Raw genomic sequence first — 23066 nt, 5'->3', positions numbered from 1 at the left:
TGCGACTGTGAAAACCTGAGCATCTTGCACGTCAAGGACATTCCCCATCTTATACACGTGGCTGTCAATGCAGCCTTGTCACACGAGTCAGTGGCTGACGTAAGAGCTACAGCGATCAAGTTTGGAGCGCTCTTCAAACACGCCAATCAACTCTACCAGTGCCACGTACATGTATGTCTGTCGAGCGGCGTGGAACTGACTAACATAAAGAAACCTCCCAGTGTTGTTCCAGTGCCCTGGTACAGTTTACAGTACAGTACATAGTAGTGAAACACTCAAAATGAGTGTAATGTTGTTTGTGAACAAGTGCCTACACTGAACGTTGAAGGAGCGTCTCACCTGCAGATCCTTTGAACTTTTGTGCAGTCTTCTTCTAGTCATTTCTACTTTCCTATATGCAGTATTCATTCATGCTGCTGTGTATTTTCTTTTTGGTTTCAGTACGTATACCATAACGTTACTCAATAAACCCCATTTTTACCTGTATTGCACTCTTGTCGAGATTTTTGCACCCGATTCCACCCGAATTTGGGCACGCCCTTTTTCACCCGATTTTTACCCCTGCGAATTCTGTCAAAAATATTTCCCGAAAACCTCAACCCCTATGCATACTCCGCCTGAGGAAGGGGCGGCATCCCTCTCGTGTGCAGCTTAGCAGTGGCAGTGGGGGATTTTGATTTGATGTCTGGGAGGTTGCCTTCAAAAAGTTAAGATTCTTAAATAATGCCTACAGCCCAGGAACAAAACAGGGTGTCCCAAAGATGTAACTTCCCCAAGGCATGTATTGTAAACTCCTTCCTACAAAGTTCCTGTAAACTCTGTAAAGGCTGAAAGACCTTTCAGTAGGTATAAAATGATTTACAGTAATGATTCAGAAAAGTAGGTGATTTAGAAGTCAGTGCCGCAGGATTCTGAATTTGCCGCAGCAGCAAACTGAGGACCTTACATATGCCATGTTGTCCCCATTACTGATATCTGGGTCTTATCGACCAATCACGTGCAAAGAAACTGAACCACTCACAGCTTGTCCTTTTCATTCCTAGAGTTGTTGTAGTCAGACTTAAGTTGCTTCAATTCCCTCTTCACTTCTCTGATTTGTTCGTCCTTTTCATCCATCTGCAATCAAGTATCAACCAAGCATTGGAAAACATGGTAGTAAAAGCACCAGCCATCCGAATCCTACGAAAGGTCAACTGTAGTGTTGAAGTCATACCACACGGGAAACTCCCTGCATGGTCGATAGCAACAATATTGTTTTATCACACGTAAGAACGACGCTGGGCTCTTTACGTGAGCACAGTGTAGCTGGGTGTGAACACATTGCTACACTATATTTTTTCGAAGCAAATGTTCAGCGTTTGATTTAATGAGCACCAACAGTTTGACCAGCACGCCAACACAGAGGATGCACCATCACACAAAATAAGTGTACTGTTCTCGTCACATGGAGCCAGCTGAGATTTTGCATGACCTCTGTGCAACGCCAACACCACCTAGATAGAGAAAGCTTGTTTACTCGTCGACGTGACGTAACAATTAAGAGTCAGCCAATCAGGATCACGTTTTCAACGGCGGCAGCCAATCACGAACGTGCTTTCACCGGTCGTGGCCATGAAGACGAACTACCACCGTCTGAGAGTGGTGATTGTACGTCCCAGCGTACTAAATGGGAAGACTTGGAAATAAAGCACAAAACGGCCCCAGTCTTTCTCGAAACTGATTTTCTGGAAAGCACGTTGCACTTTATGTCTAAATACTCAGGTCTGCAGGTTCCAAGTAAGCTGCAATCATTTGTGGGTTCTTGAATTCGCAGAACGGTGAATTGCAGTAGCAGACGAATTCTGACTACATATGTCAACGCAGCAAAGGAGGGAGAGGAGGCAATAAGCAGGCCTTATGTATCTAGGTGGCGTTGGCAATGCACGCCTGACTGGCGAGATACTGCAAAAGCTTGCAGGTTGCTTGTAATGAGGTCCTTTTAACATGACAGCGATGAATATTGTTAGACCCTGGATTCCTAGACAAATGCCTATTTTTTTTCCGTGTGGTTCTTATAGTGCCTTTTCAATACAGGAGCATGAACTGGGTGCTGGGGATCGACCTGTTAGTGCCTATTTTGACGTAGGTGCTTCAAACTCTAATTAAACATAGAAAAATGCCTATAATGGCCCTAAAGCGGCAGCGAAACTCTATTGTCCAGGCAAAACTGACATCTGTCGCGTCCTTTCCAACATACGAAACTTCCTAAAGGACGTCATTGCGCAGTGGGATTTGCCAGAGTGCGTGCCTGTTTTCGCGCTGACCGACAACACGCGAAACTTTGTTGCTGCCGTCGCACAATGTGAATCGTGGACCAGCATACCTTGTTTCGCCCACACTCTGCAACTCAGCATCGAGGCCGCTAAAAAACAAACGGCTGGCTTAGGCAATTTGAGGCTTTGTTTGTATCTGTCCCTTCTATGTTGATCCAGCCTCAGAACATCAGTTTCTCTCTTGTTCAACGATATGTGCGGCAAGGCCAGATCTCTGGTTGGTCATTACAAGCGTAGTGCACAGGCCCGACACCGCTTGCAACAAATCCAAGAAACCATGGGCACTAAGCCACTGGAGGTGATGCAGGATGTTCCAACAAGGTGGAACAGTGAGTACAAAATGATTTCCCACCTACTAGAGCTACGCTCTGCAATTTCTTTGGAACTCTCAGAAAGCAGTACAGTAGGGAACCTCAGCTGCACTCAATGGCACCAAATGCAGTCTGTGGTTGGGGTGCTGAAGTGCATTGACGAGGCAACTACTGAGGTGTGCATTGAGGGGCCCACTCTGCCTCTTGTGGTCCCTTTAGTTCACTGCATACAGACTCTGCTTTCAAGGAAATCCAAGGAAGGTATCATGGGATCAGACTTTGCTTCAAACCTACTGCATAGCGTGAAGTCTAGGCTTGTGGATATCAGAATGAAGGACACGTTTACACTTGCCACCATGTTGGATCCCAGATTTAAGCATGTCTGTTACACGGGTCACTCTGAAAAACTGTGGGCAAAGGGCCTGCTGGAAAGGACCATAGAGAGCTATGCTTCAGCAGAAGAAAGTGAAGCCACAGTGTCATTTGAGGAAGCCCCTACTACCTCATCCGTAGACCCTGAAGTTTTCGGGTTTTATATTTTTCCAAATTCGGGGGGTAGAAATCGGATCAATAAATTGATGTCGAAAATTCATGCAAATTCGGGCAGAAAAATTACCATCAGACTGAGTTCGGGGAGAAATCGGGCATTATTGTAGAATAAACGTTCACTGTACCGTTTATCCAGAGTGCCAGAAGTAAGGGGCAGTCGCATATTTTGTGAGAAACTAGTATGTCGATGCCTTGAGGTGCCTAGCCTAGGTGCAGTTTTGCAGGTAGAAATCGGGTTTAACCCTAGATAGGTGAACCTCAATTTGGGGAAAAATCGGGTTTAACCCTAAAACATCAGGGTCTACTCATCCGCTGTCTGGGATGTGTTTGGTGAATTAGCATTAGCATCTGGTGTCGCCTCCCAGAACGTACTGAAGGCTACAGGTTGAGGAATACCTTTGCACCCCCGTCTTACCTCCGTTCAGAAGATCCGCTGATTTGGTGGCAGTGCCACAGCAAAGGACAATACCCTGCACTGGCGAAAGCTGCTCAGTTCTACTTATCAATCCCTGCGATGCAAGTGTCAAGCGAAATACTCTTTTCTGTCTGTGGCCTCTACCCAACATGTTGAGCAGCTAGTCTTCCTTCATGATAACATGAAGTAGAGAGCGGTTTGTACTAACAAGAACTCGTCTTTTTTACGACTTTCATAATTGTTTTGCATACCATGACTGTGTTGCTTGGTGCTCAAACTGTGCCTACTTCATGCTGGCACGAGAAGTCTTTTTTTCTACACTGGAACCACATACAAAGTAGGAAGGATGTGACAGTTCGTTTCCTAGGGCTATTCGAAAAGTATTTGAAATCGATTCGATTCGTATTCGATTCAAACCGAAAAACCACTATTCGCACAGCACTAATCGATAGGTCATCAGATGAAGGGCCAGAAAGGAAATAAGGCCCGCATTGAAAGTGAACACGAAGATTATAATCCTGGTGACTTTTACTCCAGTAAATGTTGTTCCAAACTTCAAAGCTCGTTTTCTCAAAATGGGTTTTTCTGCTACTTACTTCGCTCGTGGAGAGGATAGCTTCACAACCACTAGGTCTAACTTCATCCTGTTTGTTTCGCTAGACTCGTGAGAGATCACTGCACATCGTGACACTCTCATGTTTTCAAGTTCGATGGCCACTGGTTTGTGACAGGAGTATTTGTACACGTAACAGAATGACTGGTTATAACCACACAACTAAAAACAATCCAGAAATTACCAAGCGCGAAAAAAAAAAAAAGAAAAAAAAAGAATTATAATCTCACAAAGTGGAGCAATCATTTGGGAATATACAGCAAGTCGCGGCATGCTTCTATCACAATTTTTTTAGATCTCCAGCCTCTCCACGAGACAAGAAGGTGAAACAAATTATAAAAATTCGTTTTAAAAAATCTGCATGGAATATCCCCTTGAAACTTGGGCAGAGTCATTTCAGCCACACCATGAACATTTACACCAATTTTCATCAAAATCTGCCTAAAAATAAAAAAAGTTGACCTCGAAACCCACGTTACCCCATAACGCCTCTTACAGGCGCTTAAAACCAGGTTTTCTCATGCCTAAAAATCCCAGCTTTAGTTATTATGCACACATCCTCCCACAAATTTGGGCAAGCCTTAGGCACATAGGAAACTTCTGGATGTTCACTTCACTTTGAGAACCTTGAATTTGGAATGAAATGAGTTCTTAGAGTTAAAACAAACGAACAAAGTCTGTGATCAAGTGCTGTTTTGGACACATTGCAAATAGAAACTCTACCATAGAGCCCTGCACGGGCCGACTTTTCCGGGCCCGACCCGGCCCGGCCACATCGAAAAATGGCCCGGCCCGGCCCTTCATATTTTTATGCGGCCCAACCCGACTCGGTGACCCAGTGAATAGAGCCCGGCCCAGCCCGGAATCTAAGTAAATAGATCCCGGCCCGGTGATCCGGCGAGTAGATCCCGGCATAGTATTTCCAGCCGCGACGTACTCGTTTCTGGCGATTATCAAACAAATTTATCAGTAAATTTATAAGGATAGAAGACAAACATACAAGTGATGGCAGTTTAATACCATAACCACACCAGACCAAATTAAATCCAGAACGTACGCGGGCATGGGTGTTATCGTTACACTGTCATGATTTTGCGGAGGTAGAGGATGCTGTCGACAAACTCCTTTCAGTCCATACACCCCTCTCACCAAGCTTTGCCAAGTGATTGTGAAATACGTGAGGAGTGACGAGTAATGTAAAGTGGCTTTCAGAATGTTCTAGAGGGTCGAATCATATGCCTAATTCAGTATCCCTTGCTTATCTTTGCAAAATATGCACAGGAATGACGCAAGCGCATGATGATATAAACTAATGCATCTCCACTGTGTGGAATTAGCTGCGTGGCCCAGCCGGGCCTGACTCTCGGAAACATATTTGTCGGCTCGGGCCCGGTCCGCGGTGCTAGCGTATTCTGTCGGCCCGGAGCACACAGCCAATAACAAGCCCGACTCGGCCCGCGGGCCGGGTCGGGGGCCCGTGCAGGGCTCTACTCTACCATCCACATGCCTACACACTCAGTTCCTTCATGTCTCACACATATCTGGGATGATCTGAGCGAAATGCACCATGGAACTGAAACAATGAAGTTTCCCACTTCAGAAAGCTCTAGCACTCAGGTCTACCTACTTTTTTCTGCAGATTCTCCATCTGCTTGTCAAAAGTCTTGGGTACAGCCCTTTGATGGTTACACAAGACAGCCACTGCACGGTTTGCCCTGTTGTAGGCAAGAAGCCGTTCTGGCAGCGACATGTTCTCTGTTGGGAGACAACGTGAGCATGCCCATGTTAGACAGCACTGAAACTGACAGCATGCTACTTTCCACGAGTCTGGAAATGTGACTTTTTGGTAGTTTTGTTTTCCTGAACAAAATACGCTACCAAAGTTTTCAGCTAAATACTGATGTTAAACGATGATCAAACTTGATGAAATTAAGCAGCATAAATGAATCACAGAACTTTTCAACTCCAAATTTCAGTCACGGTTAATCAAGCATTACCTTTCAAAAGCACCCCCACAACACTGTGGGCACTGGAATATGAACAACCAAATCTTTTAGGAAGAAAAGTGCAAAACGAAAAATGTTTTTGGCTTTGTAAGATTTCACACAGTTAACTAACTCAAAGGAGTGAGAACCAACAGCCCTCAAAAGAGACCAGAACTTACCCTCGGTGAGCAGTTCAAGCTGTTCTTGCAACGTCTTGGAAGCATTGTACGTACGGAAGACCTTGGCAGTAAGGCCTTCCATCAGCTCATTGAGGTGTTTGTTCAGAATGGTTGTCTGTGAGAAAATAAGCGTGGGATACTGTGAGCAAGCTTCGCAATGAAAACCTCATGCCATGGCAGAAACGAGACATGAAAACACAGACAAGAGCAAGGGCTCAGTGAAGTCACAGCACAGGGTAACTGGGGCTTGTGCACAATTACCCTAGTACAGACACTGCTTTGCTACAATAGAAGACGACACAGTTCTTTTGGGAGCTAAGTGTGAACTATGAGAGCTACAAAATGTGCTCAATCTGAACAAATTTAGAATCAGATAATGTCCCTCCAAAAATTGTTGATAAATTAAGGGTGGGTGTAAGGATATGCAGGAGAAGCAAAAGGACAACAGAGTGAGAATTTCATGGGGATAACTCATAGCTACTGTTAGAACAATACAAATTCCCTCACTTCTATATGCTCTGCTGCAGAGCTTGTTTGACAGGAAGAAAACGTGAAAGATACTGCTGCTCCAATGACAACCAAAAAAATTTAGGCCACCGGTCACGTTTCTGCTCTATCAAGCCAAGCTTTGATCATAAAAGTCTGAGGCGCACAACGAGGCACATTCGCAAAGGTTTGTCAACAATCAGAACATTCAAGGACAAGACCAAACTTAGCGAAAGAGGACTCACATTAAGCCGGTCAAAAAGGTCGTCACCAGGTTGCTTGTTTTCCATGAACAGCTTGAGATTCTTGTACACCCTCTTTTCAACGGGCACCGCATTCACGTAGCGGATGGAATCTTTTCCCAGGAAGTCAAACTCCACCACGTTCTCCTTGCCATCTTTCTGGTCGAACAGCGTAAGATGCTCAACCCGCAGTGAACAGCAGCCCACAGTGTCTGCTGTCTCGCCTTCTTCCTTCTCGTTACCCGCTCTCAAGGCCAACTGCGAATGAAGGAAAGCTCATGGCTTACTTGGAGGGCTGTGCGAATAGTGATTTTTGGGTTCGAATCGAATAGTAAAATCTTCGAATAGTAGCGAATCGAATAATGACGAACAACCACACAAAAATGTGTGCTTATTACTGAATAGTAAGCAAAAGCTTGCATTGTAACCTGGTGCTCAGTTGTAGTTTGTGAGACTAACTGCGAACTATATACACATATTTCATTGATGAATACATTTGTACTAGACTTGTCCTGAAAATTGTAATTCCATACAAAACACTAGCTGGCTGTGTGATTAAATCCCTCTTTCTATGGTGTAATAGCTGGTCCAGCCAAAGCTTAAAATAATTAAACAAACTTAAACATCCCTGCCAACATTTGCCAAAAAATATTTCTCAGAAGTGGCAATTTTCAGTGATCCCTCATATCGCACTTTTAAACCATGCCTGCAACCCCGCGGCACTGGCAGAAGTCTAAACTAGGCTTCGCCTGATGCTCGGAGACATGAGGTGAAGCCAACTTGCAGGATATCACGTCTGGACGAGCAAAACTAAAGTAAGCTTCAGCTAACACTCAGAAGCATGAGGTGAAGCCACCTTGCAGGATATATTTGAGGCGCAGAATTGTAAAGTAGGCTTTGTCAAACGCTCAGAGGTATGAGTTCAAGCCAGCTTGCGAAATTTCGAACCTTTTCGCGTATTCGATGAAATGTTATTCGGTCCGAATATCGAATACGTATTTGCACACCCCTACTTACTTGGCTTACTATAGGTGCCATCTCTTTGAAAGAAAAGTGCGGCACCAGTTCTTAAGTACATGCAAGGTGTAGACACACCTCTGGACCAGTTGCAGTGACGCGACACCACCGACTCCTAAAACAGAACGGCAAAGAGCAGACCTTCTCGTCTGCTACAGAGAGTTCTTTTGTATGCGCGCAGTAGTATGGTGGTGGTGTAGCCCGCTTTCTTCTGTTTGTCCGCATTTTGTTTGTACTAGTAATTCGTAAATGGGTATTGGGAGATTCTCGTTCCTTATAATGTCCTCTTTTAACTGCTCACAATGACGCCCAGATAATTGTTTCCACACATGGAACGTTCTGCTTTGGACGGACAAGTAATACTAAATTAAGGACTAGTAATCGCGTTTCTGCAATGTGCACCTATGTTTTCATCCAGATCAAGTCTGGTCTACGAATACTCCCTTCATAGCTGCTATGCAAGCAGGCAGATAATCAGGCCACCAATTCAAGACCGAACTCGCTGATTATGTTTTACCATATCTGAAAGCAGTTTGCTATCATGTTTATCTTTGTGGCACACCCCTGTGACATCTGCCAGGATGTAGCAGCCCATGCTCAAGAGCTACGGTATCCTGCTAGACGAAATTCTGCATCTGGCACGTGACTTACAGTCAATATACAGTCGCCGTCCGATTTTTCGGACTCGTCGGGGATCGCGCAAAAGTCCAAATAACCGAGCAGTCAAAAAAAACGAATTTCGCTTCAAAATAAACTTTACTAAGCACTAGTAGGCTGGAAAAATTTGTCGACGCTTTCCTAACGCGCTTCCAGCTCTGCCTGATAACATCAGCTTCTATTTCCCGAAGCGACATTTCGTCACTGTACACTGACAGAGACACCGCCATCATCAAGTCTGCAAGTAGGCTTCACCTAATGCATGCGTGCTTTAGGTGAAGCCTGCTTTACAGCGCTGTCGCGCGACTCGCGGGCGACAGCACGTGCTGGGCTTTTTGAATCAAGCCGTTGACAAAAAAGGAAGACGCGAAAGCGTTACGACAGACCACTCCTACTCAGAGGAATGAAAAATGAACAATTATTGCCTATTTTTTGCCTCAATATTTTCGTTGGTTGATTTCTTTTGATACGAATTTTGGATGATACCAATATTTTACGTCACCCCAAGAGAGAAATTCGCTGATTGGGCAAACACAGTCCGAAATACTGAGCGATGGGGCTGCACGGCGTCTGAAATTTTGGACGTTCTTATACATCAACTCTATGGGACCCGCGGCCGTTCCACGAACTAATCCGAATAATCGAGAGTGTAAGAATCTGTATGTACAACACCACCACACAGCCCTTTCAAAGCTGTGATTCCAACAACAGAAGAAGGACAGACTCTGTTCGAAATATCGGATGGCTCTCATCTTGAGGCTCTTCCCTTAACATAACCCTTAGCAGGTCGTCTTTGAGCATGAGGATGAACAGGCCGGTTTGTGCAGCTCCAGCATGTACAAAAGTGTGTACATGCTAATATGCAGAAGATGAATGTGGGATTTGTCGAGTTTCTGGCTACTTGTAGAGATTTGAGAGAGTCCACTGTCACTTAACCACACAACCCGAGAAGGGAATGCCCAACACCTTACTTCGCAGGTAAGATTTCCTTGAGTATCAGGAGCAGACACGAAGGGGGCAAACTCACCTTGTCAATGAAGTACAGAGCAACAGCACGCTGTCTGATACGCATCTCCTTGGACTTCCAGTCCTCCTGGTAGGTGGCCCGGATCTTGTCGACAAGAGACTTGAGCTTTCGTGCTGTCTCGTATTTCTGCATGTCTTTCTCCCCCTTCAGCTTGGAGCTAGGGTTGAGCATGATGTATTTGGTCTGGCCCAAGATGTTCTCCGTCCACGATGAGAGCCACGACACAGTGTTGTCATGACGCACCTCTTTCCACTTGTGGCCAGGCGGTGGCGGGGGGACTTTAGCTTCCCTGTGTAATGGATGTTGTGCTGTTTTAGAATTTCATACTCTTCTTTGACACACATGCTGGGACATTGCCCACAAGTTTAGTTAAGAGGCAGGGACAGACTTTAAGATTGAAAAACGTGCAGGACACCACAAATTTAAGAGACCCGATAGATACACGTGCACACTTCACAATTCCACTGTGCTAGTAACCATCTGCATTGCTTCAACATTTAAAATGAATGTGGAGATCACCACATACTTCTCAGCTTGGACAGCGATAAACATAGAAGTGCAACGCAATAGAGTTGGTGTATACTTGACGCATGCAACATGGCTTGCGGAAAGCACAAAAGATAACACAGAACAAACAGCACAATTATTGGAACGTCAAAGTGACGGTACACATATGCGCCGCAAGTCCCCATGACTGCTTGGCTAGGGCTAGGCTACACCACTAGACTGAACTGGCATAGGCTTCGACTGATTAGCCGGCTAGTAAGTTCCTGTTACAGCTCCCTCTCACGTTTACATTTCGAGACTGAAATTTTAAGTTTTAACCCGATTCTTCCCAAAATTGAAGGTTGCCTCTTTAGGGTGAAACCAGATTGTCACCCCGCAAATTGCTCTCGCTGAGACGTCAGTAGGAATGCACACTAACTTGTTTGGGAGCAAATGCAGAGCGTGATTTCTCCCCAAATTTAGCATACTGGAAGGTTTTCCACCCAAATTTGCATGGTGAGCAATGTTTATTTACCCGATTTTTACCCTCTGAATTTAGAAAAAATATTCTCCGAAAATTTCACGCTGTATTTATACTTTGATGAACACTGGTGAGTCTCGTTCACTTCGGGTTTCGTTTCCTCGTGACACACTCAATCTCCGTGGGCTGCAAAGTAGTCTCCTACTCCGCGATTTGGCGCAAATACAGCAAAAAATACCCTCTACTGTGCAGGATGGCGCAGCACCCCTTGATTGGAGCAAATGGCGCAAACAGCGCACCACTTCCATCACTGCTCCGGTCTATAAAAATAGTTTGACATTGGTTCCAGTGGGATTCTCTAAGGTTTAAAAGCACAACAAAATGTTCTGTCATGTCATATCACGCACATCACTGTAACGTCATGCATGATCGATAGAGACAGATTTATGTACCACACAAGAAAACGACCCTACATTCTGTCTGAGATGTAGCGTAGCTGGGTGTGGACAGTCTGTTGCTTCGATAAAAACATGCTTCGATTATGTAGGAAATTCTTCGATTTATGAGCGTTACTAAACTAGAGCTCCATGCTGCCAAGCACTACCTAATTTGCTCTCACAATGGCAAAATCAAACAAATGTGATACTTCCATCACCATGTTTGCATGCATGCAAGTTGAACGGGTTGTGATATTTTGGCATATATGCAGTTCATTATATTTAGGGCCTGACTTTTTCGGGTTTTATTTTTGGCCAAATTCGGGGGGTAAATATTGGGTGATATTTTTCATTCGAAAATTCGGGTGTATTCGGGTTAAATCCAGTTACGGCATATTCTGTCGTCAGGAATTCGGGTGTATTCGGGTGATTTTTTTTTGTTTAATAAAAATTTGTCTTAACATGGAACTAATGTTTAGCAATGTTATCAAACTTTATTTTAATGCACGCTTACAAGCGTGCCACGCGACCCGGATGTTTTCGGGTAGATTCGGGTTAAACCCGAATTTTACAGATTTCGTTCGGGGGGTAAATATCGGGCGGATACGGGTTTAACCCTAAAAATAGGGTTTGTGGTTTTCGGCATTTATTTTCAACCCAATTCGGGGGGTGTTTATCGGCATTTATATGGGGAACTATAAATCGGATTTTTTCGGCATCTATATTCCGCCTAAAAAATAAATGCCCGAATACGGGCATCTATTTATTTCCCATGAAGGAGAGCCTATTTTGCGCGCGAAGGCTCGCTCCTTGCGATTAATAACACGCAGTTTAGAGAACGCGCGCTCAACATTAGCGCTAGAAACAGGAATAGCCAGTATGCTTAAGGCGCACTGCGATAACAAAGGCCATGTGCTGGAACCGGCCGTCCTAAGCTGAATAGGAGATGTATCCATCTGAGGGGCAGGGCATACAGCATATTCGAAAGACTCACGCTTTATATCATCCATACGAGATTCATCTCGTAGAAGTAATAAGAATAAGTCCTCATACAGTGAAGTGCCTTGAAGTGCCTCACGAACGGAAACAAGGGTCACTCCAAGTCGTAACTGGAAGGGAGTAGATAGAGGAATACAAAGAACACAAAAATGAACTAGAAGGCTAGGGCAGGGGATGAGCGATCGGCTTTTGAAACCGTTTGGGAGTTCCGTACACTCGTGATCTCTTTTTAACCGGACAACAACAGACATCAAAGGTTCTGAATAGTAAATTCACTAAAGCTAGGTGTGTCACTAAGTACGTGTGCTGCCAAAAGGCTGTCACCGACCGCACAACAGAGCTGAGATCATCCTCCTATAACCGCTTAAGCACAACGAAACAAGGGCACAGCCCGAAGATAATGCCACGTTGGAGAAATAGTCGACAACAGGAGATTCCAAGGGGATTTCCCTTTGCGGTTCCAGGAATGGCAGCTGTCAAGGTACGAGAAATTCCGATTTTTTCGGAATATTCCGAATCTGAAAAAAATCATTCGGGGGGTGTTTTCCGGCATTTTTCGGAAAATGCCGAAAACCACGAACCCTACCTAAAAAGTCAGGCCCTAATTATATTGTGCATGCATTGCCCCACACAACTGAATATTGAAGAAAAGACATTATTTTTCTACATGTCGTACTTGGCAAGATGTAAATAACTGAACACATGTACGTGTCAAGCTCTGACATCAGAAGAGCTAAGGTTACGGCCATTCTGATTGGTAGAAGTAATCACATGACCTCTTGCACTGTCTGACTACCGGTGACACCTACAGTGATGTTTTCAGACGAGTTTCAGTGTTCACTGTTGTAGTTTCCTACGCGACTATTACCCCATTTGCTGTAAAACTTTTAATGCAGATGCATGTTCATGGAAATAATTCCTTCTCGTTTATCTGGGATAACATGGGGCAAAGTGCACAACCTCTTTAATAACGAGATAACAATGATTCCAATACGATGACATATTTGACTCCCGACTCCATTCCCAGTCATCGTCATCAAATAAGACTGTTGTTAGATTTAACAAAACACCCGGATCGCACAGTGCAGTGGTACGAGTGAATATCAGGAGTGGCCAGCACAAGAACGCACAAGGTGTGATAGGCTCCCTGGCATGTCAACATGGTTGCTAGTCATGAGAGTCTGGCACCAAATAAAAGTGTCCACTCAGAAGCTTACTTTCCAATGTTGATGATGACATCCTCTGGGAGGACCCGTCGCTTGAGCATGCCCATCTTGGGGTGCTCACCACGGCCCCTGAAGAGACCAGGGGGCTCAATCTTGAAGTTACCAATCTTCTGCTTGTGCCCATCAATGATGCAAAAGCCATACTCGGCAACCAGGGCATCGTTCTGGGCTTTTATAGCCTGAAATAAAAGTGACAACAACATTCTTCTATAAAACAAAACATTGGGAGTTTCGGGTATCAAGGCTTTATTTACAAGAATTCATATGAAGCCCATGAATAAGGCCCTTCACCATTCTTCTATCGCATTATCTACCTCGGACCAGCAAAACCCATAAGGATTATGTTTTGCACAACCTCAATATTTTAATTCTGCGACCAAACAGTGGGACATCCTACAAGCAGATATGACAGCTTAAAACACTACAGGACTGCTCGAATCCCCACATCACTCACCACCAAACCGGTAACCGAAGTTTTTAGATCGATTCGGTTCAGCTCCAAGATGGCGCTAGTATTTATGGTTCAGCTCCAGCTAAAAATTCCGGTATTTGGTTCAGTTTCCGTTTGACGCTGTGGTAGCAAGTTATCGTGAACGTCAACAATACGCTTAAAAGCATTGCTAGACATGACAAGCCACGCTTCCGAATCCAAAAGCAGTCTTAGACATAGTGTGGAGATCACAATACATGATAAAGTGCAACGAAGACTGGACAACACGACACTGAAGACGCACTCACTTCCAACTGACATTTAAACGGGGCCCGTTGGGGGTAATGTGGAAACTGAGACCACACACCCGTATATACCTGTTATACTGTACATACATGGGGCTACTAGCAGCTAAGAATAGAATCGGAGTTGTATTTAAGGCTGACCACAAATTGGCGTCACTGATAGGGATAGTGAACTGCCCCCAAGAGAAGGTGGAATGTTCTATACACCACGTTCATAGATTTCAACCTTGTGCCACAGGGGTAGTTTACCGTTTCTAGTTATCGCGCTGAAGTTCCTACATCGGCCAAACTGGTCGATGTATAAACGACAGGCTCAGGGAGCACCAAAGGTATTTTGAGGCTTGCTTGCCGGTCACCCTCCAGTTTGGCGCACCAATTACATCACTGCTCCAGTCTATAAAAATGGTTTGACATTGGTTCCAGTGGGATTCTCTAAGGCTTAAAGCACAACAAAATGTTCCGTCAGTGTCATATCACGCACATCACTGTAACATCATGCATGATCGATAGAGACAGATTTATGTACCACACGAGAAAACGACCCTACATTCTGTCTGAGATGTAGCGTAGCTGGGTGTGGACTGACTGTTGCTGCCTACTGTCGCACAAAGCACACCTACACGCTTCAACAATGACCACACACCATGCCTCACCTGCTTTTCCTCCTTGGACATGGCCTTGCGCTCCTCCGACTTCTGCTTGTAGTATACATCAATCTCTTTGAAATTGCACTTCCTGAGGTCAGTAATAAGGCTGCGTTCCGATTCTGTCATGACCTTGCGCCAATCCTTGAAGAAGTTGCCGTTGAATGAGTCCTTAGACGTATAGTCGTGGTCCAACATCCGCCCATAAAATCCGGCCACTTCCTCGGCATCTTGGCTCAACTTCACAGGCTTGCCTGCAATTTACGAGTGTATACTTTATTTGTAGCGAAACCGAGAGACTTCTACAGTGGGAGGCGGATGCAGTCCAGCTCTTTGATCAAATTTCTGGTTCCCGCCAGCTTGCTCACTGAAACACGTGCAAAACAAGCCGCGGATGCAACCACCAGCGTGAATGTCTTCGATGGAAAGCGCGTATAGTGAATGAAATTCTTCTGGGAGGCTGGGAACTGTATGAATTGCAACAAGAAGCCCTGTGTTTTAGGGTAAAACCTGCTGAGGGGTGCTTAAATTATGTGAGCCAATATGGTATGCCAACATCCTCAGATTGCATAAAAATGTTATAATAAATAAGCTTGCTAGAGAATATTCTCAGTATTGTTTGCCTTTTTGAGATAGAGCTAGAGATGGAGATAGAGAGGAGGAGGAGGAGGAGGCATCTCGATACTACAAAAATTGTTTTGACGTTGTTTCCAGTGGGATTTTACAAGATTTATAACACAGCAAATGTTCTGTCAGTGTCATATCACGCACATCACTAACATCATGCATGATCGATAGGGACAGAGATCATGTACCACACTAGGAAACGACGCCACATTCTTTGTGAAATGTAGCGAAGCTGGGTGTGGATCAATGGTTGTTTAGATAAAAATGTGCTGCTGTGGTAAACATGGAAGGTAAGGACAATGACTGAAATGCATCGTAAACCTATACTATATCAGATGTATGTAACAGCATCAATGTAGGTAGCCTTCGGCGCTGACAGTGTCGAATAGAGTCTACAAAACGTACAATGGGCCGGAGGGATTGTGAAAAATTTCTACACCTATCTTGCCTTATATCCGGCGCTGTGCTACGAAACTACAACACGATTGCTGGCCATGTGTTTGGTACTGTTGCTCACTCGAGAAACAACGTTAAGGACACAATTACAGAAGTGGATTTCCCTCAGATTCTGAATTCTGATGCAAACGCTTTCCGATCACATTAAAAAATGTCATAACAAGTAAGGCTCCTCGAGAAGTTGGACGCTCTTTCAACATTGTTCCTTGAGCAGAACCAGATATTACAACATGCTACGCGAGTAGGTCAACGGTCTGCACAGCTCCCCAGCTTCCCTCTCTCCCCCACTACCCATGGAACGTCATCACTGGTCCCTCTCCCAAAACAAGGTGGCAATGTTTCAATGGTAGGTGCACGCAGGTTCTGTGAACCTGCGCCAATTTATGCGTGCCCCTTACTGCTGCCTTGTGAGTGGACAGACATGTCACACGGTTTCTTCAAACTTTACCCTATCCCCTGTGCAGAGACAAACTCTCGTAGCATACGGTTTCTAGGGAGCCGCAGACATCGTGTCACTTGTTTCACTGCACTCCACATGCAGGCGATTATCAAGCTGAAGGAATGTGTACTAACCATCATAGTAAAAGTGGACATGACTGGGCAGGGGTTCATAATCCGGAGCAAATACCGGCCCCTTGTGCTCCAGAGTTCGCCACTTCTTGCCGTCCTCGTGCCTCTCCTCCTCCCACCTGGGAACCACAAGAGACAATCGGCATTTCAAAGGAAGCTGGAGAGAGGACTCGTACCATTTCCACACGTCTGCCTCCTGCTCCTCTTTCTTTGCCTTGCCCTTCTTCTTGGGGCTGTCTGTCCCATCAGACGCTTTCTCTTTGGCCCTAGTGTTCTCTTTCGCCTTCTTTGTCTTCGGTGTAGACTTTGCAGGCTGGGACAAAGTCACTGAGTATTATTAATAGAGCCTTCAGTTTCCGGGAAATATTTTTTTCTAAATTGAGGCGTAATTGAATGGCGTGTAAATGAACATGTGCTCTAAATTCATGCAAATTCGGGCAAAAAAACTTTCAGTATGCTAAATTCGGGGAGAAATCGGGCTCAGTTACTCAAACGAACTGAAATGGTTCAGTACAAACGGTGATGTAACTGAGTTTGCTGCCGAACAAGTTAGCGTGCATTCCTACAGACGTCTCATTGAGGGCAATTTGCCGGGTAAAAATCTGGTTTCACCGTAAAGAGGCAACCTTCAATTCGGGGAAGAATCAGGTTAAACCCTAAAACTTCAGGCTCTAAGTATGCTGTAGGTATATAGAGTGGTGGAGTGTTTTGCCAATGTCATATCTTGCACAGCAGTCAGGCCTTGTGCACGATCGATAGTGACAACATTTATGTACCACATTGGAAAACGGCGTAACACTCTGTTTAAGTGCGACGCAGCTGGATGTGGATAGTACATACCCTAAGAAGCCCCCTTCAATTTGGGGAAAAACTGGGTTAACCCCAAAAAACTTGAGGCTCTAATTATTAACGAGGTACCTATAACCATCGAGGAACAATTCAGTGCCTCCTAACACTTTTCGAGTTTGCTCTATGGGTAAGCCCTTGGGTATTTTGGCAGTAGCACACAATTATTCTGCCCACGCTAGTTTCCCTCAGATTACTTGTAGCAAGCTAATACTATTATGAGCCTTTATTCTAGGATGGGGTACCTGCAATTTGATTCAGTATACAAAGGGCAACTTTCGAGATATTCATACTCACATCTCAATATTTGTACACCCTTACCTTTATGTCATCCTCAAAGTCACTGTCATCTGCAGCTTTCCTTTTCTTCTTGGGTCTCTCTTCAGATTTTATCTTCTTGGTGACCTTCTGTGCTCTGCAACAAAGGAAACAAGCACGTCGGAAGTTATTAGTGCCCAGGCCAGCCTGTCACCTCGGCACTGTACAAAGTCCTTCGCTTTTTATCACCACAAGTGACATCGAGGCACACGGTAATTTTTCTGTCAACAATCTCTCACAGCCCCTCAACTATATGCCCTGATCAATTTGTGGCAAGTGACATAGCCATCCTTAGATGTCCTCACAAACGTAACTATCATGCAAGCAGAACAGAAATGATACAGTATGTACGGACATGTACCTAATAGAAAGGGGAGCATCCTCTTCAGAGTCAGAGTCTGGCGGGCGCTTTGCCTTGTTTTCCACTTTGGGTGTAGGGAGCCGCGCAGACTGAAAATCATGTCTGTAGTCAGCTTGTGTTGTCGTTAACCATAGTGACCTTTCCATGAAAATTTGTTTGCCAAAAGTGCCACACGTAAGCGCGAATATCAATGAAAATCACACAATCGTCGCCAGTTTCCACGCAAAACTAAACCTGAGACACGAACCACCCGATGATACTTACCAGAGGAACGTCGTCGTCACTGAGGGCCTCCCCCTTAATCTCGTTGATAGTCTCTGTCTCAAGGGTCATACGCATTGGGGGCGACGATACTTCCTGCTTCACCTGCATCCTCGGCGGCGATAGCATATCCGGCTTTCTGGGACTCGCAATTTCCTGTTTTACTTTCACATCAGCCCTTTCAGACGAACTCTTGTGCTGATGCTATAAGGAAACAATCACGCTACAGCTAAGTAAAACATCTTCGACTTACTACGATATTGATATCGAAAGTCTCTACTTCTTAGTGGTCACAAAGCATGAACTCAGCAGATAATTAAAAAACACAAGACGAGTGCAGTGGTGAGAGACGGACATTTTTCCTTAAAATACCATATTTACTCACGTATAGGATGCACCTGAACTTGAGGGCCCATACGCGGTCACTTTATTTTTTTCCGCGTATAAAAGGCAAGAGAAAGGCGCACCGCAGGGCGACTATGTTCGCATGCCTGGCGTCTAGCCCCTGACTGTTCGCAACTCACCTCCTCTTATATGAAGCTTTCACGTCATTGGTTCAAGCATCAGGACTCTCCTCCCTGACAACGGCGAGGACAGGGAAAATGACCCTTGCGATTTCGAGATCGTCGAAGGAGACATGGACTCTTATGGTGGAATAAAACGGAATTTTAGTGTGCCACGATTGTCAGGTCTTATTTTTTTTTCACTCCCATATAGGACACACCCCGTTTGGGGTACAATGAATTTAGGCAAAAAATATGCGTACTATACGAGAGTAAATATGGTACACTACCCCTAGAGCTTTACTGAAGTGCTACTTAGCAAGAACAGTTTTGTAATTCTTGAGAAAGTGAACTTTATCATATATCAACGGGTTAATCACTAACTTGAGAGCTACACAGTTGAGTTACATAACTTCAGTTGAGAACCCATGCACTTTGTGTACACAATATGTATTATATGGACGGTAGCAGACAATGGTGTCCCGTCAGTCTCATATTGCAGTCGGCACTTTGGGCATCGAGCAGAAATGGTAGCAACAGGATTTATGTACCACACATGAAACGACAAAACACTCTCATGCCAAGTGTCATATAGCTAGGTGTGGACTAATTTCAACGTGGGACCATTGATATGGAAGCACTGGAAGTTCAGATCAGATGCGTCAGATGAATGTTATAATATGTTCAGAGTCTTGCAAATTCAGGGTGTAAAAATTGGGCGCTGTTCTAATCTGAGACTCGGAATCAAACCAGACGCAGCTTATGCATGCAAGTAAATCAAGATGATGACCAGCATTCTGCACCAGTGAAGGCCCATATTATTCATACAGAGGACTCCCACTAAACAAAACAAGGGTAACCTTGGGTTGATTTCCTATACACGCAATGATAAAAATCGAATAATTGGAACGACCCGTTTTGTATACTTCGGGTAAACGGGACAAAGTGGAAGAACAGCGACGCCGTCATACCTGGAAAACTACCACCTATGTCTCCCAACTCAAACAGAAGTCATAGCCAATGCAATCCAATCCACCAGTCACTCGTACTGCGTTAGGCTTAACTCACGTCCGCATGTGTCTTCATTAAGTCTCCCAAGAATCAGACACTTAAAGCACGTTTGCTTGTGACTATGCTGCAGATAATTCAGGAACGTGATTGCGGGAGCAAATTAAAAATAGAAACCGCAAGATTTGATATGCCAAGAAGATATGAAGTCAACACTGTCGTCATGGCAAGGACACTTCCCGCACACTGAACGGGGAAGCGGACGGTGCCATACGATACAATGGCACAGGTAATCTCGAAGACCTCGCTGCAGGCAAAGGATGCAGAGTTTGCCAGGCAGAACAGAAAGATAATCCTCATTGGAGACAATTGATGGGTGCATGAAATTTCTTCCAAGCCTCAGGCATGCATGAATATTTAAAAAAAAAAGAAAAAGAAAAAGGCTATTGTAAAATGTGAAGAAAACAGCCATTAACTCTTATGTTCCTAGCCATCCACACCAGTGGAAATTGACTGTTTTGAAATAAAGTCACATTTAATAAAATCTGTGTACTTTGCTTGAATGAAACTACCGATAAATGGAACAATATTTCCACTCTCTTTGAAAGTTCATTTGAGTCCACTGCATAGGAAACGTGTATAATTTTGCAAATCTTGACCTTTCGGTATAGAGATATGAAACCTTGCTGTGTTTATACAGTAAAACTCAATGTGTTGGTAGTACAAATATGGCACCTTATCCTTGTGTTTGTCCTTATGCTTGTCTTTGTCACCGTCCTTGCTCGAGGACAAGGACTTATGGCCTGATGAGGACTTCGAGGATGACGACTCCTTCTTAACCTTGACATCTTCGGCAGCTTTGGAGGATGGTGACTTGTGTTCTTTGGATGGATCCTTCGAGTGGTGATGACGGTCACCGGTCTTCAGTGATGAAGAGGAAGAATTGTGCAGGCTGTTGCCGCTGCTACCATCCTTGTGCTTTGATGATGAGCTGCTACCACTAACAAAAGACGCCCAGAAGAATATTTTAAGCCTAACTCAAGACCATTTCCTCGAAAAGGAGACGAGAAAATACCGTAATTTCACTCGTATAAGCCGCACCACAGATAAGCCGCGGCAATTTGTGCGACAAAGGAGACCATAGAGAAGGCCATAAAACCTGTGGTCCATACTCGGGGGTTGGCATGGTGTACAACAAAGGACGTCAGTTCCAGTGTTTTACCAAAACCGGATTGTGCCCTTGTTGCGTGTTTTTCATGGATTGACGGCCTACCAGAAGACATGAATCACTGTCACCACTATCGTTAAAGATGCTTGTGGGGAAGGCACCAGGAAGGTCAGTCTACTCGAATGTGGACGCGCCCCTGTTACGCATTGTTTGTGTATTGGCAGGGCAGTGCTGTTCCAGAGACACTGCCGGCCCTTTCGTTAAAACCGGCGCACGAGGAAAATACCAGGGAAAAATAGTCTTGAGATAAGCCACACCGGTGGATAAGACGCAGAGCGCCCGTGAGAAAAAATGCGCGTGAAATTACGGTACATCAAAACCATAATATGCGGTAATAGTGAGATATTGGGAAAGCCACAATCCCATTTTCTCACTTTCCTGCACAGAGGTATCACGTGAACCCACAAATCCTTCATCCTGTAAAGTCAGCCCTACAGTGGTAGTAAAACTCGACCCCAAATAGCATATGGCAGATCACTACGAAAATAACACTTGCCAGCAGAAAGTAAACATAAACATGATTCTTTTGCTAACATACATATGATCCTGAAATATTCTGACAAAGTGGTGCCAGACTCGATCTGCTGTACCTTGATACAAGCATGTCACACAACACAGGCACATATTGGTCCGGTTGGGGAACTGCAATTATGGCGACGATAAACAAACGGCATGCTGTTTCAGAGACACAGTAATTAATTATTAATGAATTAATTAAATGACATAGTACCTAAAGCCCTAGGAAAACATGGAACAAAGGGAAATCAAGACAGCAGTATAAGAGCAAGCAATATCTGTCAATGACTTTTCTATAGCGCACACACACTGGCTCTCCACTGAAGATGTAATAACTGCACCAAGGTGCCGGTCTTGTAGCATGGCTGCATTAACTGACCCTGAGGAAGATGACTTGTCCTTATGTTTGTGATCCTTGTCCTTGTGCTTGTCCTTATGCCTGTGTTCATCCTTATGCCTATGCTCCTTATGCTTGTCCTTGTGGTGCTTACTGCTGCTGTGGTGTTTGTCGGGGGATGACGACTTGTGGTGGTGATGGTGACCGCCGTGCACAACACCATTTACACCATTAGTCAGACCAACTGCAACACAGCAAGCGTGTTAGAAATGTCACAGAGCAGTACGCTGCCATACCAAAGTCAAAGGTTGGTCAAAGTTTGTCCAGCTCATGCGAATAAACATGAAGAGCAAAAATGACTGCCAAAAATATATTTTACACTATACTTGCATCCTCTGTAGATGTGAGCCCCATGTCCAACGTATCATACTGATGCCTAAAGGTGTTAATGTGGTAAAATATCTATGACATATTATTAATGTTCCCTTATCTTGAGTCGTACATAATACTAAAGTGTCTCTCTCCAGGAATATAATATTAGGCGAACAAATTTTGATTTCTTTTGGTCACAAAGACCACTACGACTATAACAATTTTTGTGCCAGTGGCAAAGCAGAAATAATTGTGCAGCTGGTCAGATTTTGCACAATAATTTCTGTCAGGGAAAATAACACATTGAACTTAAGTACGATGATAACTAAAACTTTGCAAAGGACAAGGGCTGCTGAAACCTTGAGCATCACTGCCTCAATGTGCACTGATTTCAGGTCTCAGCACATGGCAGTAACTAATTGGCCACAACCTACATGTTACATGGCTATCGAGTCTAGAGATCCAGTGTTTTTTTTCCCTCTACATTCACATATTCTTAAATATACTTACATGATTACCCACAATAATTTTCTATGACGATTTCTGATGACGATAAAGTAAACAGAAAGAGGGTTTGAAAGCTTAACTATATGATGCACTATATGGACATATGATGCACTAAAAAAGTAGAACTAGGAAATGAAAATGTACAGGAAATAGCAGTTTTTCATTTTCCATAATTTATGGAAATAATCTCGGCAGCTGAAAATTCTTCACACAATTTTTAAGCACTTCGTACATTGTTGACAAAAGTTCCTGCACATGCTGTTCCTTGGGTACCATCTATGGTGCAGAAGAAGTACCATACTTTATCTAAAGCTGTCTTGCGCGAAGCATCTACACGAAGAATCAGTGTAACGTG

General features: G+C 44.3%; 1 protein-coding gene across 1 annotated transcript in view; it reads right to left on the bottom strand.

Annotated features, from left to right (window-relative positions):
- LOC135378361 (DNA topoisomerase I, mitochondrial-like) overlaps positions 1 to 23066 on the bottom strand; it is a 35339-nt gene that overhangs the window by 4902 nt on the left and 7371 nt on the right. The window contains exons 3-16 of the mRNA XM_064611375.1: positions 21875 to 22076; positions 20487 to 20751; positions 18244 to 18444; positions 17980 to 18068; positions 17622 to 17715; positions 16631 to 16767; positions 16458 to 16573; positions 14811 to 15055; positions 13414 to 13601; positions 9794 to 10082; positions 7096 to 7350; positions 6365 to 6479; positions 5828 to 5955; positions 1022 to 1116 (exon numbers count right to left, since the gene is read on the bottom strand). Of these exons, the coding sequence (XP_064467445.1) occupies positions 1022 to 1116; positions 5828 to 5955; positions 6365 to 6479; positions 7096 to 7350; positions 9794 to 10082; positions 13414 to 13601; positions 14811 to 15055; positions 16458 to 16573; positions 16631 to 16767; positions 17622 to 17715; positions 17980 to 18068; positions 18244 to 18444; positions 20487 to 20751; positions 21875 to 22076 (2419 nt within the window). The remainder of the gene's footprint in view (positions 1 to 1021; positions 1117 to 5827; positions 5956 to 6364; positions 6480 to 7095; positions 7351 to 9793; positions 10083 to 13413; positions 13602 to 14810; positions 15056 to 16457; positions 16574 to 16630; positions 16768 to 17621; positions 17716 to 17979; positions 18069 to 18243; positions 18445 to 20486; positions 20752 to 21874; positions 22077 to 23066) is intronic.

The sequence above is a fragment of the Ornithodoros turicata genome, chromosome 1 (assembly GCF_037126465.1).
Source record: "Ornithodoros turicata isolate Travis chromosome 1, ASM3712646v1, whole genome shotgun sequence".
Taxonomy (NCBI): Eukaryota; Metazoa; Arthropoda; class Arachnida; order Ixodida; family Argasidae; genus Ornithodoros; species Ornithodoros turicata.
Note: the sequence above shows the minus strand (reverse complement) of the source record. Positions and strands in the feature narration are given on the sequence as shown.